Source organism: Gymnogyps californianus, chromosome 13 (assembly GCF_018139145.2).
Source record: "Gymnogyps californianus isolate 813 chromosome 13, ASM1813914v2, whole genome shotgun sequence".
Lineage (NCBI taxonomy): Eukaryota > Metazoa > Chordata > Aves > Accipitriformes > Cathartidae > Gymnogyps > Gymnogyps californianus.
The window spans coordinates 16,403,949-16,417,256 of NC_059483.1; the positions used below are offsets into that span (position 1 = coordinate 16,403,949).

The 13,308-nt window shown below is 36.7% G+C and overlaps 1 protein-coding gene across 1 annotated transcript in view; it reads right to left on the reverse strand.

The window, feature by feature from the left end:
* Positions 1-13,308, reverse strand: part of CACNA1D (calcium voltage-gated channel subunit alpha1 D) — a 200,442-nt gene that overhangs the window by 77,911 nt on the left and 109,223 nt on the right. Inside the window, exons 10-14 of the mRNA XM_050904926.1 lie at positions 9,127-9,214; positions 8,383-8,409; positions 1,972-2,132; positions 1,157-1,382; positions 805-1,012 (exon numbers count right to left, since the gene is read on the reverse strand). Of these exons, the coding sequence (XP_050760883.1) occupies positions 805-1,012; positions 1,157-1,382; positions 1,972-2,132; positions 8,383-8,409; positions 9,127-9,214 (710 nt within the window). The remainder of the gene's footprint in view (positions 1-804; positions 1,013-1,156; positions 1,383-1,971; positions 2,133-8,382; positions 8,410-9,126; positions 9,215-13,308) is intronic.

Sequence of the window (13,308 nt, forward strand, 5' to 3'; positions counted from 1 at the left end):
AAGGAAATCTCTCATTAAGATTTTCTTATGTTAAAATTACATGGAAAGATTTTTTGCTTGCTCTGGGCAGCCACCAGATGAAACTTCTACCAAAGAGACAGGAAGTTGACACAAAGTTGAGTCTTGCAGGGTCAGCTTTAAACACTCACCGACAATGTCTGAAACTCACATTGTGGTAATGTGCAAAGCTGAATGTGAAAATGGCTAGAAAGATGAAACCAATCAGCCTAATTCCAGCATCAAAATTGGGAAAAATAAAAAAAAGATCATAAAATAGTGAAAAGTGAACTGTAAGTATGGCCCTATCTTTTCACAAGTAACAGACAAGTTGCTTTAAAATTTTAATAAACCTGACAGTGTCTCTTTTAAGAAATTCATACTATTTTTATATTATAGTAAGTGATATGACCCATATGCAAATAGGCACTCTTACAATGCTTCTCATTTTTTCCTGTTTGGGAATAGCTGAACTTTTATATAGCTAATGAAGTTAAAGGAAACAATTTGATTAAAATAAAAATAACATTCCACCTCTTTGTCTAGTCCTGTACTTGATGGACAAAGGAGATTTAATTTTGTGAAGTAATATGACAGCTATGTTGCATAGATAGATCAAATAAGACATGAAACAAATGGTACAAATGGTGCAGAGTTACCAGAGTACTGAATTTAATGAGCAGAATGCTACTTAAAGTAAACTGAATAAATAGTATTCATGATTTTATTTTCAGGCAACGTGATCACTTAAACAGTTTTGTTGATCATCAAAGGTAAAATGTTTCATACGGGATGAAAGAAAGTTACCTGGAATACAGTTAAAAGAGCTTGTGGAAAATTATCGAAGGTGCTCCGTTTTGTTTGAGTTTCATCAAAATTAAATTTGCCTCCAAACAGCTGCATTCCAAGCAACGAGAAGATTATGATGAAGAGGAAAAGCAGAAGCAACAGTGAAGCAATGGACTTCATTGAGTTTAACAAGGATGCTACCAAGTTGCTCAGGGATGCCCAGTGCCTATAAATTAAAATGCGTGTGTTAACACACACCAAAAAAACCCCAAACAAAACAGTAAAAGAGCAGCGCATGATGAAGTATTACAAAAGAATTGCTGATCACCCTTCAGCTATCCCTAAAGTTAGCAGTATTAGTTAATCTTACCTTGTTACTTTAAAAATACGCAGGAGACGAACACATCGAAACACTGAAATTCCAAGGGGTGACATAATTTCCAACTCCACCAAAATGGTTTCAACAATGCCACCGCAAACAACGAAGCAATCAAAGCGGTTAAACAGAGAAACAAAATAAGCCTGTAGGCCCAAGCTGTACATCTTTACTAACATTTCACAGGTGAATAAAGCCAGAAGAACTTTATTTGCGATATCTGGAACAAAATATTTAAAAAAAAAAAAAAAAAAGACATTCCTGAATTGTCTCATAGATTCCATTTTTATTTTAACATATTAGTACTATACTTTCTATACTCGTTTGCAGCCTTTTGCTTAAGAAGGAAGCATTGTTTATGTTGGAATGTATTTGATGCCTAAGCAGCAAAAATTACACAAGGATGTAAAGCTTCCTGCCCTCTATAAACTATTCATCTTTCCAATCCATCGTACAGTTCATGGCTGCTCAACTCACAGCTTAAGTTCACACCGTAACTTGAGCAACACAGCCCACAGCATGTTCTGCTGTGCCAGTTACCATTTCCTTCCTCATCTTTCAAGCATGGTTTAACAATAAAAGTACAGGTATTTACAATTTAGTATTGTCAGTTTTTTGCTGGTATGCCATTAAGCTGTGCTACAGTTGTGGAAATCAAATACATTCAGTGATTTCTTGTATCTCCCTTTGGCTGGGCTAAATATCCTTCAGGACAGCAAACAACAACAAAATGGCAAAGTACAAAAGTAGCCACTGATAGAATACAGGTATCCATAGTCAAAAACAGGACAAATAATTTTTGATTGTACCTTGGATCTGGGTCAGCCAGTCAGGTTGATTATAATGCTCCGATGAGATAGTTAATGTGTTCAGAAAGACCAAGACAATAACAAGCCAATAAAATGTGACAGATTTTACTGCAGCTCTACATTTTCTTCGATTAAATCGATTCCAGCGACGCCAGCGTCGACTGAAAGTTCAAATAAAAACAAATTTATTATTATACAGAAAACACTTATGAACTTAAGGAGGGTTTCTTCTATGTAGAAAACAGTGCAAGTATGTATGTGTGAGCACGTGTATTTTCATAAATATGTGCACAATACTTCAGATAGTGGTGTAAGTTATTACCAGTTGCAGATTAGGGAGTGCTAATTTGTTATTCCTTTTTTTAGATTTCATTATAGATTTTTAAATGTAAACCACAACTTTTGGAGACTCTAATTGCCTGTGACATAATGAAATGTTAAATGCAGCTTAATCTAATTGAGTAACAAGATATATCTGTCTTCCCAGGCCCCATACACTTAATAGCAGTAAAGAAAAGCCAATGAAGCAACTTAGAATTCAAATTACATTTAGTTTGAAAATGTAGGCTTTGAGTTAAACCACAGGCACAATTCTGACAGGATTAAACAAGGCAGGAATGTTGAAGTCAACTTTTAGAAATCCACCCTACAATGTTAGAAATCTCAGTCAGCGACTCCTAGAGATTGCTACTGATGTGCCTTGAAATTGTGTCAGTGGGCAAGTGTTTGTGAAATGAATGAGAGTGACAATCAAGGACGAGTAAACAGGCCCTATCTAGATATGAACTGGATTCACAAGCGAGGGTATTAGCTTAGCTTTGGACTCATAAAACTAGATTTAATTTCCCTGCTTCACTTCTGGGAACCAGTTAGTCTCCCTGGGTTGCATTTCCATTTGTGAAACAGGAAGAAAATATATTGCTGGGTCACAGGAAGAGAAGGATTAGGAAGTGCTTGATATTACCTAAAAGGGAGGCATATAAAATTCACACACCCAGAACTACAGCCGTGGACTCAGATAATACATTTTAGGAACCGACAAGTGCTTCATCCAAAATTCAAGGGACAGAGCAGGCACAGACTCCAATGGAAGCCTGACCTAGCCTTAAAATAGCAAAGAATTGAGACGAGTGTGCAGGTATAAGCTTCTTCCTCTATAGTTTCACTATCAAGCCAGTCTAGCATAAATGTGTTGTGATGGAAAGGGTTGGTCTGCTCTCCTTGTTCTGCCCTCTCCTTTCCCTTTTGCCAAAACTAGCCCTAATGAAGTGAGCCAGACCTGAGAATTGACTGGTGGAAACCAGTTTCTTTTTTTCTGGGTTGAATTTACCTGGTCAGTTGTCTGATCCAATTCATTGTATTGCCGCATCACAGAAAGAGCCGGAAGAATGAGTGGCTGAGACAGGGGAAGGGCACTGCAGCCCTTTTGGCAGTACCAAAACATGGAACTATGGCTTTTGAAAATTGTTACAAATAACTAGGTGAATTTCTTAATACTTTTAGTGTCTGAATTAGCAGGAATGCTTTAAATCTGCCTCAGAAAATAGAACCAATATGCAATAGCACCACCATAAAAATAACTGAGCTTGGCACTGCATTCAAGCATTAACTGAGTTTTCCTTATGCACCTTAAGTTTGTACTTGTAGTAATGGAAATTAATACTGGTTTCAGATATCAGTACAAAGATGGTTCAAGCTTTTGCAGTATTCTAACCATACTAAGGAAAAATATCCTGTTCTGACCTAAATCAACATGATATTCAAGAACATTCTTATCTTGCCAGTCCCCTGCTAAACAGCGCTATGTCCATGGCCATCATCAGGACAGCTCACTCCCTGGGTAGGTAAAACCACCTTTTTTTACGCTTACAGAACATCCTATCATTGAAGTCAATGAGACAAGAATAATATTGTTTGGATATCTCTACTCAGAGGAGTCAAAAGCAGTCTCAAAGTGTGTAACTCATAGCTCTCTGAAAACACTGGGGCTTTTTTTTTTTCCCCCAAAAGGTCTGTGGAATCAGTGACAAAACAGTATAGCTAAGTGGTGCACATAGGAAAATGCTGTCAAAGGTTGTGCAATGGCACTCACATGTAGAAGTGTATGAATAATATAACCATATGTAAAAAGCCTACAGAAATAAAGCAAAAATTCAAAAAGGAGAATAGGAGTAATTTTCCACCTTCATTAGATTAGTACAAGTAAAGAAATAAACAGTAAGTAGCAGACTGAAGTAGATAGCCTGTTGTGCCAGGAAAACCTGTGGCTATTTAAAACAGGAAAACAAATTACACTATTTTCACTCAACAGTCTTCTATTTTTTAGTAACCGCCCCTCCTAGTTTTAACCAAATAGCATAATTTTTTTCTGGAAGAATGAAATGTACCCTTTTGTTTTGAAGAGAAATTCCATTTTCATAAATTTGCAATGATATAATATTGCTTTCATGAAATTATCAAGCATTTTTCACAAAATACAGCAGTTGAATAAATATTAAAATCACAGAGGACACTTATAATTGACATAGTTTGTTACAACAAACCAAATTATCCACTGCTTTTGTTCTCATTAAATAATTTATCATTTTTTCTTCATAACTATTTATGTGCAAATCATTATTCTTACAAACGTGTTCCCAATGTCACTTTCACTCACTCAGGTATTCATGTTTAGGTGGTCCTTCAGGCCTCAGTCTTAAGTTTGAATCCACACATGGGAAATCCAGCCTTGCATTGAGTCTGACTGAACTCAGTGTCAGTCAGTCACACAGAATCTATGAAGTTTAGTTTGTTTACTTCCTGTTCATGTGTGTTTGTGTATTGCTACTAGACCTACGCAAAGGTAGGAACATTCATTTTCACATTATTTTGTATCACGGTATTTTTCTAAACTGGACTTTCTGTTTAGAACCATATGCGTAATCCCTCTATCTGTGAAACTGGTGTGCCTCGTATTTTCACCAGTAAGCTCACAGAGGAGTAAATATTAAAGCCCAAGATGAATTCTTCTGTAATTGTGGGTGCTAAAATCTGCACAGAGACCTTAGATTTCACTACTCTTATTTATAAAATATGGGACAGAAGAATTGCACCAGAGCACGCACTCATTATGAAAAAATAGAAGCCTTTGAGATTATTTTTCCATTCCTCATTTTTGTAGTTACAGGATTCAGGGCATAGTACCAGCTTTTTAGCATGACTGGAAAGTTAATGTGATCATATAATCATACTGACAAATGAGGAAGCGAATTCTTAAAAAGAGGGATCTTCACAGAGGACAACATGCACAAATCTCTTCAACTAGCAGATCCCCATCTTCCTCTAATCATAGCTCTGTTGCTTCCAGGTGAGAAGAAAAAAAACAGTTGTTCTAGTGTCAAAACATTTCAAGTTCGACCTGGAAGATTACAAATATACAGCACAGATCATATTTACCCATATATATCCTAGCATAATGTGTGGTTAATATACACCTTCACTTAATAAACTGGCAGATAATTGCTATATCTTGCTAGGACGTAATTCTCTTGACCAAGTACCCATCTGACTGTATAGAAACATATTTCCAAGGATTAACTTCTATTTCACTTGTGGTACAGCAGGTAGGCTAGCTTGCAATAAAAAGCATTTTCTATTTTGATCCAAATGCAAACATGTTTACAGTCAAACCAATATCCTTGATAAACTATGTCCTGATTTACTTTGCCCTGAAACACAGTGTACTGCCATTGCAGAATAACATTCCCAAAGTTGGAGTGAGGATCAGGCCAGAAGAGTGAGAATTAGACCAAGATTTAGCATTTGGCTTCAAATGGGCTAGGACATCCCTGACAGCTGAACACGTAATCTAGGGCTTTGCTGCAGAACTGAGAGTTTCTGTATTTTAGGTAAACAGAGCTTTTTAGAAACTAGTGATTCCAATGAAAAACACCAAAATTACATTCTTCTGACATATCAGAAAAATGGGTTTTGCAAATATGAGATGTTAGGTATCCAGAAGCAATGGGATGAGAACCGTGAGTCTGCAGATCCTTGTAGAGATAGAAGAGCAGTCTGTTCTTAGTGGCATTGCAAAACCAGCAGCTCTTCAAAGTGCTTGATAACAGATGTTGTCAGCTGTTTTTAGGGATCTGGGACATGGTGTAAGCCACATCTGTTTGGAAGACAACGGCACAACTATAATTTTGAGCTCTGTTGCCTCAAAACTACTCCTCACATGGATTCATTAAGTTACAAGGGATAGATCTTTCCCCAATGCTACAAGTAAACAAGCGAAAGTTGACAGGGGAATTCTCATTACCAAATTCAGCTTAAAAAGTTTAAGTATGATTGAAGACCTCAAGCAGCTGCAGACCCCTGCAGCACTTACAAATGAGAGACACCAACATCCCGTTGCCGATTGCCACAACTTCTGTGAACAGATGCAGCAATACATGTATGAATGAACTTCTGTGTGACTTGTGTTTTTTAATGCCACAAGAACAGATTCTGATCAAAGAGCTCATGCAAAAGACATTTAGGACAGTGGCAGAATCTAGACAGCTGGAGATACTTTGGTGACTTTCTGGCTTGTAAGTAAGCTTTCATTCAAATTGATGTGTTGATTATGAACATTGATTGTAGAGGTGGATAGCACTGACTGCTTCTTACTCACTGCTTGGACTATTAAAAACATCAGGTTTGGGTAGAAATTTTCCTTTCTCAAAGATGACATAGCAGCTTTCATTTAACAGAGCTTCTGGAGTTCTCTTTTTCCTTAAAATATGAATAATGGGCATGGTTCAGAACGTAGGCATTACTTTGCTTTCTCTGTAATGCTTCTGAGTCCCCACTGTGCAAACAGACCAAACTTGGAGAATGTAGTATAATGGGAGTCTATTGCACTGCCTGGTATTTGAAGTTTCATGCGACCACTTCATATTCGAGTTTCATCCTTTAAAACCAGCATGAGTAGGCTTCATAGCAATAAACAGTATGCTACAGGGTTGATTGCAGACAATCTCATGATTCAAAATAATCATGCTTGTTTGGGATTCTCAGCTAATGAAATACTAAACAAATTGTTCCATTTGTTCTACTGTTATGGTAACGAAGCAATGGCAAGAGAAATTACAGACCATTAGTACACTGACGCTTCTCTTTATTAAGCTAAAAGCAGCCTCATCTCTCATAATTTTCATGAAGGGTTAAGCTCAAAGGTCCACATGGACATAACTGGTCCATTCAGTTGGTGTAGCTAAGGCCAGTTTCTGTAGCAGAAGGCATACAAGAAATGATACAGCTTTTGTAACTAATGATGAAACTTCTAAAAAGTTAGTTGTCTATTCACTGCCATCCTAAATGGCCAGATCTCCATTGGCCACAGTCTTCAGCAGTGAGGCACATCTATATGCTGTCACCAGTTTGCTGGCTGAAAGGGCTGACAAAATAAAGCTTGATCATAGCGTCACATGAAAATACTCTCAGTGTAGAAAAGCACCAGTTAACTGTTGCCTGGGAGCTCTTCTTCAAAAAAGAAAGAAGACTATTCAGAAGGAACACAAGTCCACTCCAACTGCTTGCAACTGGTCAGCGCTGGTAGGTCATTAGAGCTAGTAAGGCTAGTAGAATAAACCTGGGTATGCTATTCCTCTTCATTGCTGCAAGGAGAATACACTGCTGTTACCAATGAATTACTTGCTATACATCCAACACTGAAATCAGTTTTACTAGGGTTAAAAAATTGGAATGATTCCAGATGTTGCCAAAACTGCTGATGCCAGATGTTGCCAAATGTTGCCAAATGTTCTTGATTGTCTCTTTTTTTCACTGAAAATTTTCTGTGAAAAATATTTATTCTGTAGGTTGTCTGCAACTGTAGGAGTCTCTTTGCTCTTTGTGATTCACTAAGTCTACCACTTGATTACTTAACTTAAATCACAGCTTTTTTTTTGTTGTTGTTCCTTCATGGAGTAACCTAACCTTTTTAAACAGAAAGAGGTATCTCATCTGTGTTTGCAATTATCCTTTCTAATTACTAAACATGTGTCCTATAAGACTGGAAAATAAAACCAAAATAAAGAAACCTATTAGTTTTGTACTGGCACATCCAGTGTCTACAATATCAGGACTATCAATTCTTAATTTTGCTTCTAACACTTCCCTTCTGCAATCATACTTGAAAATAGAAGCTCATATTCCCAAATGCTCCTAATAAGTGAAGAGAGAGCCACAAATATCAGGAAAGCAAATCAGTGAGTTTGATTTCCAAAAGTGTTCATGGATACTTTACTTTTGTATTCACCAGTAACTGTTAGGAAGAATTTTCACACAGTAAAATTTAAAGTACAGTAAATAAAGAATAATTATAGGAGATCATCATGATGTGTAAATAGTCACCAGGAAAAAAGTGATGGAGAGGAAAATACTGACCTGAACTTGGATTTTGAGATGGTTTGACTAGAAGAAAAAGAAAACATATTTTTAAGAATGTAGGAAAAAAATCGTTAACGCAAATTTGGTCTCTTTAGAATTTTGCAAATCAATACATTGGAATTACATATACAGAAAAACAAGCTTTTAACAAAATGCATCATGAATGCTGAAATTCTATTGTCTGTTATTTATTTTCTGAAATACCATTCCTAAGCTTTACAAATTTTCTAAGCGAAAGAAAGGAAATCTCCTTTAAAACTAAGTAAATAAACTGCTCGCGTAGAAGCTGCTTGGAAGTCATGAAAATCTGAGCAAATAAATAGTGAACACCAGGGGATATGAAATACTCCCATACATTCAGTTATTGCCTAAAAAATACATATTCTCCAGGTCATGCACAATTTAACAGAAAATGTTTCTTTTTACATGTCATAGGGGACTTTCATTCTTTTCTTATTATTTTAGACAATAATTATATTTTATAAAAGCTTTCAGAAAAACATGACTCCATTGGAAGTTTAGTTGAATTATTTTATATCTTCTTGAGAATTTTAGGAGTGCTTTAACGCTGTAATAATTGGTCTAATACTAAACTACTGAAAGGCAAAAAAAACCTGCAAGTGTCATACAAAGCTTGACTATTTGAAAGCAGTTTTGGCTAAATAAACAATGGGGAAAGAATGATTCATTTAAATTTTGAGATGATGAGGGTGGGCACTTGAAAACAGTCTGTGTACTCACCATAAACTCCCACAGCATGCTGGGTTCTCTCCTTCTCCACTCACATTCTCTGTGTTCACTGATTCAGTTTCACTGGTGGGCATGCTTGCTGTTAGGAGACAGAAACTGCTTTAGATCGATAGCCAAGCAAGGCATTACACAGAATGTGATCTCCTGTTCTATTGCAAGAATACCTCCACTTTTTGCAGGTCTAATGAGAGCTTGGAAGATCTGAGGAATAGCAGATGAAGTTAAGACACTTCATCAGTCCTCCTCTTACAACAAAAGAAAGCACACAGAATTCCAGAGTGTATTGTAGCTTTTTTTGTTTCTTTTCAATGATTCAACATAACTGTTGAAAATGCACTACAGAATACAATCTAGAGGAGTTTTGTAACAAAGAGCATGCCACCCCTAGTAAAGAAATAAACCTGAGCTAGATTTTGTGACCTTTCATTTTAAGAAGTGTTCTGTTAACACTTTGGAGGTGCTTATCAGTTTAAATGTTGTTAACATGCTCACTAATTCCAAGAAATGTCATCAAAGTTGTTCTGAAAATAGGAACTATCACACTCTGATCATACTGACCACTCCATGCTTTTACTTCCATTATGAATTATCACGGCAAGATGCTAGAAAGTAATTGTGCCTGCAAATACTATATGAGCAGACAGGGAGGAGCACTGGGAATGGCAGAATGGGTACTACAAAGGATGATGAGAATTATTACTAATAAAAAGGGGATTATTACATTTGTTACACAGTGAATTACTGTGCATACAGTGGATAATTACTGAATAGTTAGCAATTGCAGCTAATGGCTTTTTAGACAAAACTCATTTGCAGATTGGTCATCACCATTTATCTTCAAATCAACTGAAATATAGAGGGAGGACAACATATGTCAAAAGATGTTAGGAAATGATGAACAGCCAAAGTTCTCAGTACTTCCTAGGGGAGAACACTACTTCCATGTCTGCAAAGCAAGCATGAAAGGAAAACCTCAGGAACAAGAAAAGTGTAGAATTAATGTTGCTGGTTTATACAGTAGAAATACCATATAAAGTAGGAAAAAATAAGAGAGGTGGAAGATGCACTGAAATTACTGCAGAACAGCAAGAACAAAAGAAAACCAGAGTATCTTAAAGGTATTCTGGGGTGTACCTTCTGCTGTTTTGATGGTTTGCTTGTTTGGTTTTCTCGTTTGTTTTGTTTTGTTGGGGAGGGTTTAAGCCCATGTCTGTGGACTGAGAGTACTGACCGCAGAAGGGCTACAATATCTATTTCTGTTAGGGATGTCTCACTATTTTGGTACCCTAAAGGAGGCTTAAAGCAGGCTTAATTACACGCATCTTAATATAAGTGAGACTTGAGAATCAGGCCCTGAATTTTCCGATTTGTCTACAGATCACATACAAAATGAGAACTGTTAATAACAGTTTCTCTGCACAGCTTCTATGTTGCCTCAACACTGACATAGAGATGCACAGAAGTGGTAAAGGGTAGTTTGGTTTCCATGCCCATCAATTCCATCCGAGCTGAGAGACTGATACGTCTATGCAGGCTAAATGCTTAGCTACTATTTGCAACAGCTGAGAATCTGTCCCCATAAATTTAAGTCACCATTACATGGAATGTTAAACACAGAGTTGACATAAAGAAAGATCCAAAATGTCCATGCAGGTGTTTGAATAAACAAGGCACTTCAGGTAGTAAGCACAGCAAAACCTTCTTTCACAAGGTTCTTCTGTTTTGATGATTCTTTCAAAATATTACTGTAATTGCTTTATATATGAAAAATCCCTGGTTAGCACCTGCAAGTGCCTCAATTCTAATATCATGCTTCTCTTTAGAAATCAGTTTTAAAAAATGAATATTGCTAGTCTTGTGTGAACTTCACAGCTTACAGTCAGAGAGTTCAAAAGGAATTTCATTCAGAAGAAAAGCAAACAATCTTTGATGATACCCAAATTCAAGTATTAAAATTTCAAAGGGTTTAAGAAAAAAAAAAAATTTGCAAAACTATTCCAGACAGTCTCAGATCTTCAGAACTAATAGTTTTTATTTTAAAATGCCAGAGTCTTTTGCAATAAACGCAAGGAGTTTCCCTGTCTTGTGCTAGGTGACTTGCATGCTGTTAGGATACACAACATTATAGCCACCTAATGATGAACTTTTTAGCACTTGTGATGGGCAACTGCAAAATATGAGTGCAGAAGTCTTGTTTCACACACTGTTATTAAGAGCTGCCATGAAAATAGAGCTAGGCCCACTTTTGCAAGTATCATATGTATGTGCAATGTGTGTCTCATACTTGTGTTTCAAATTTATCAACCCTTCCCTCATCTAAAAGCAGTACCCAGAATCCAGTTCCTCACAAAGCATCACTCACTGCCACACAAATGCTATTTGTTTTAATACATGCCAAATAATTTTTAAAAGAGTAAGTGTAAAGTAATATTGTTTTAATTCAAGTCTAACCAGACTTGATGCGTTAACCCACAGTAAGAAATACCAGCCCTTTTTGAACATGACTGCATGAAGAAAAACAAAGTACCCCCCCCAAAAAAAATCTTTGTCCCTACTGAAGCCAATGTCACTTCTGCTAATTATTAAACACAGCCAGAACGTTATTCTCTATTTCAGACAGGGCTACTGCTCTAGCTCTATTAGTGACTTGCAGGTGCTGTGTTACAAAAACGGAAGAGGAAAAAAAGAACCACAGACAGTTCAGTTTACATTAGAAACTCAGCTATCATTATACTGCAATTTATATGCCAAAAGAAAAACTTGACAGAAGTACTGAGAAAGGCACCATGTGGAAGTCTAGCTCCAGCAATGCTAGCAAGTCATTAAACCTTTAGCCAGAGGAAAACAGCAACAACACTGCACGACCACATCCACTCTCGCTAATGCAAGCAACCTAGCAAGTCTTGAAAAGACTCAATTTCATGCCCACAGCTTAAGGGCAGTGTTCACTGGGCAAAGTACAGCACACAGAATGAACTTCTGAAAGACCATCTGATCTCAGTAAGGCCAGCTTTGAGATCTTTAAACTGCTACTCCAGTAGTCAAAGGAAGATACCAAATTTTCTCTATTCTTTATTCACTTTTTGCCCTTATTTTACTGGCATTCTTCTGGAAAGATTATCTAGATTTCTAGGCAGTATCAGCTGTCTTCAATTATGGTAACTGGTTTCAAACGAAAGAATGCATGCATTAGGCAACATAACCCATATAGCATGCAGCTTAGGACTTTACTGAGTATATAGAAAATAGGTCAAATATATCAACTACTACATTTTATTTCTATGGATAAGAAAATAGATTGTTTTTCTCATGTTATAATGTTTACTATATACTCTAAACAGATTTTGGAGCAGAGATTTCAAACTCCACTCCAGGACATAATGTAATTAATGCATAGCTAAGAGCAAGTCAGTGTCCATCAGCATTGATATGTCCTAGCCAACTGGAGCTGGAAGAAATAAATTCCATAATCCTGCGATATGACAATTTAATGTCACTGCACAATCCAGAAGCAGGCTAAATTACACCCTGAATTATTGAATTGTGGTGGCAAGTATTATTGTTGGAAATGTTTTCCTCTAGAAAGTGTGTAATTAATATTTTAATCTGGTTCAACTTCAGCTATGTATTTTTGATCCACAGGCTGATCTCATTTCCACTCTGATGCACCTTGGGTAGCTCTCTGGTTAGATGTGCTGAAGGAAAAGAGCTGCAGAAGTGGAGTGATCTGCACAGCTAGTCAGATAATCAGTAATAGCTAATGGAGAGAATCTTACAATTATTAAAAAAGGTACTGTACTGGCAAAATCTTATATCAGCCTTGCAAAATGGTCATCTTCTGTCTGCTAGTAACATCCAACCAATTCCATGAGCTCCAAAATTCTCCTAATTCTTTCTCAAATCAGTACATGGATTTTCTAAATCCTTTACACTAAATCTTTGAGGTAGTCAAACAGGAAAACAGAACAAAAAAAAAAAATCCGCAAAGAGGCAACATTATCATTGCAAATTCTTCTAAAATTTTCCTAAGTCTGCTGTATGCCCAGAAAACACATCAGAAAGAAGTGGTACTATCCATTCTGACTGTGAAGCTCCTCAGGGTAAATTCAGTTTAAGGAGGGACTGCCTGGAAGATGTTCTACATGATACTGTAGTGAGATATCTGTTTTCATA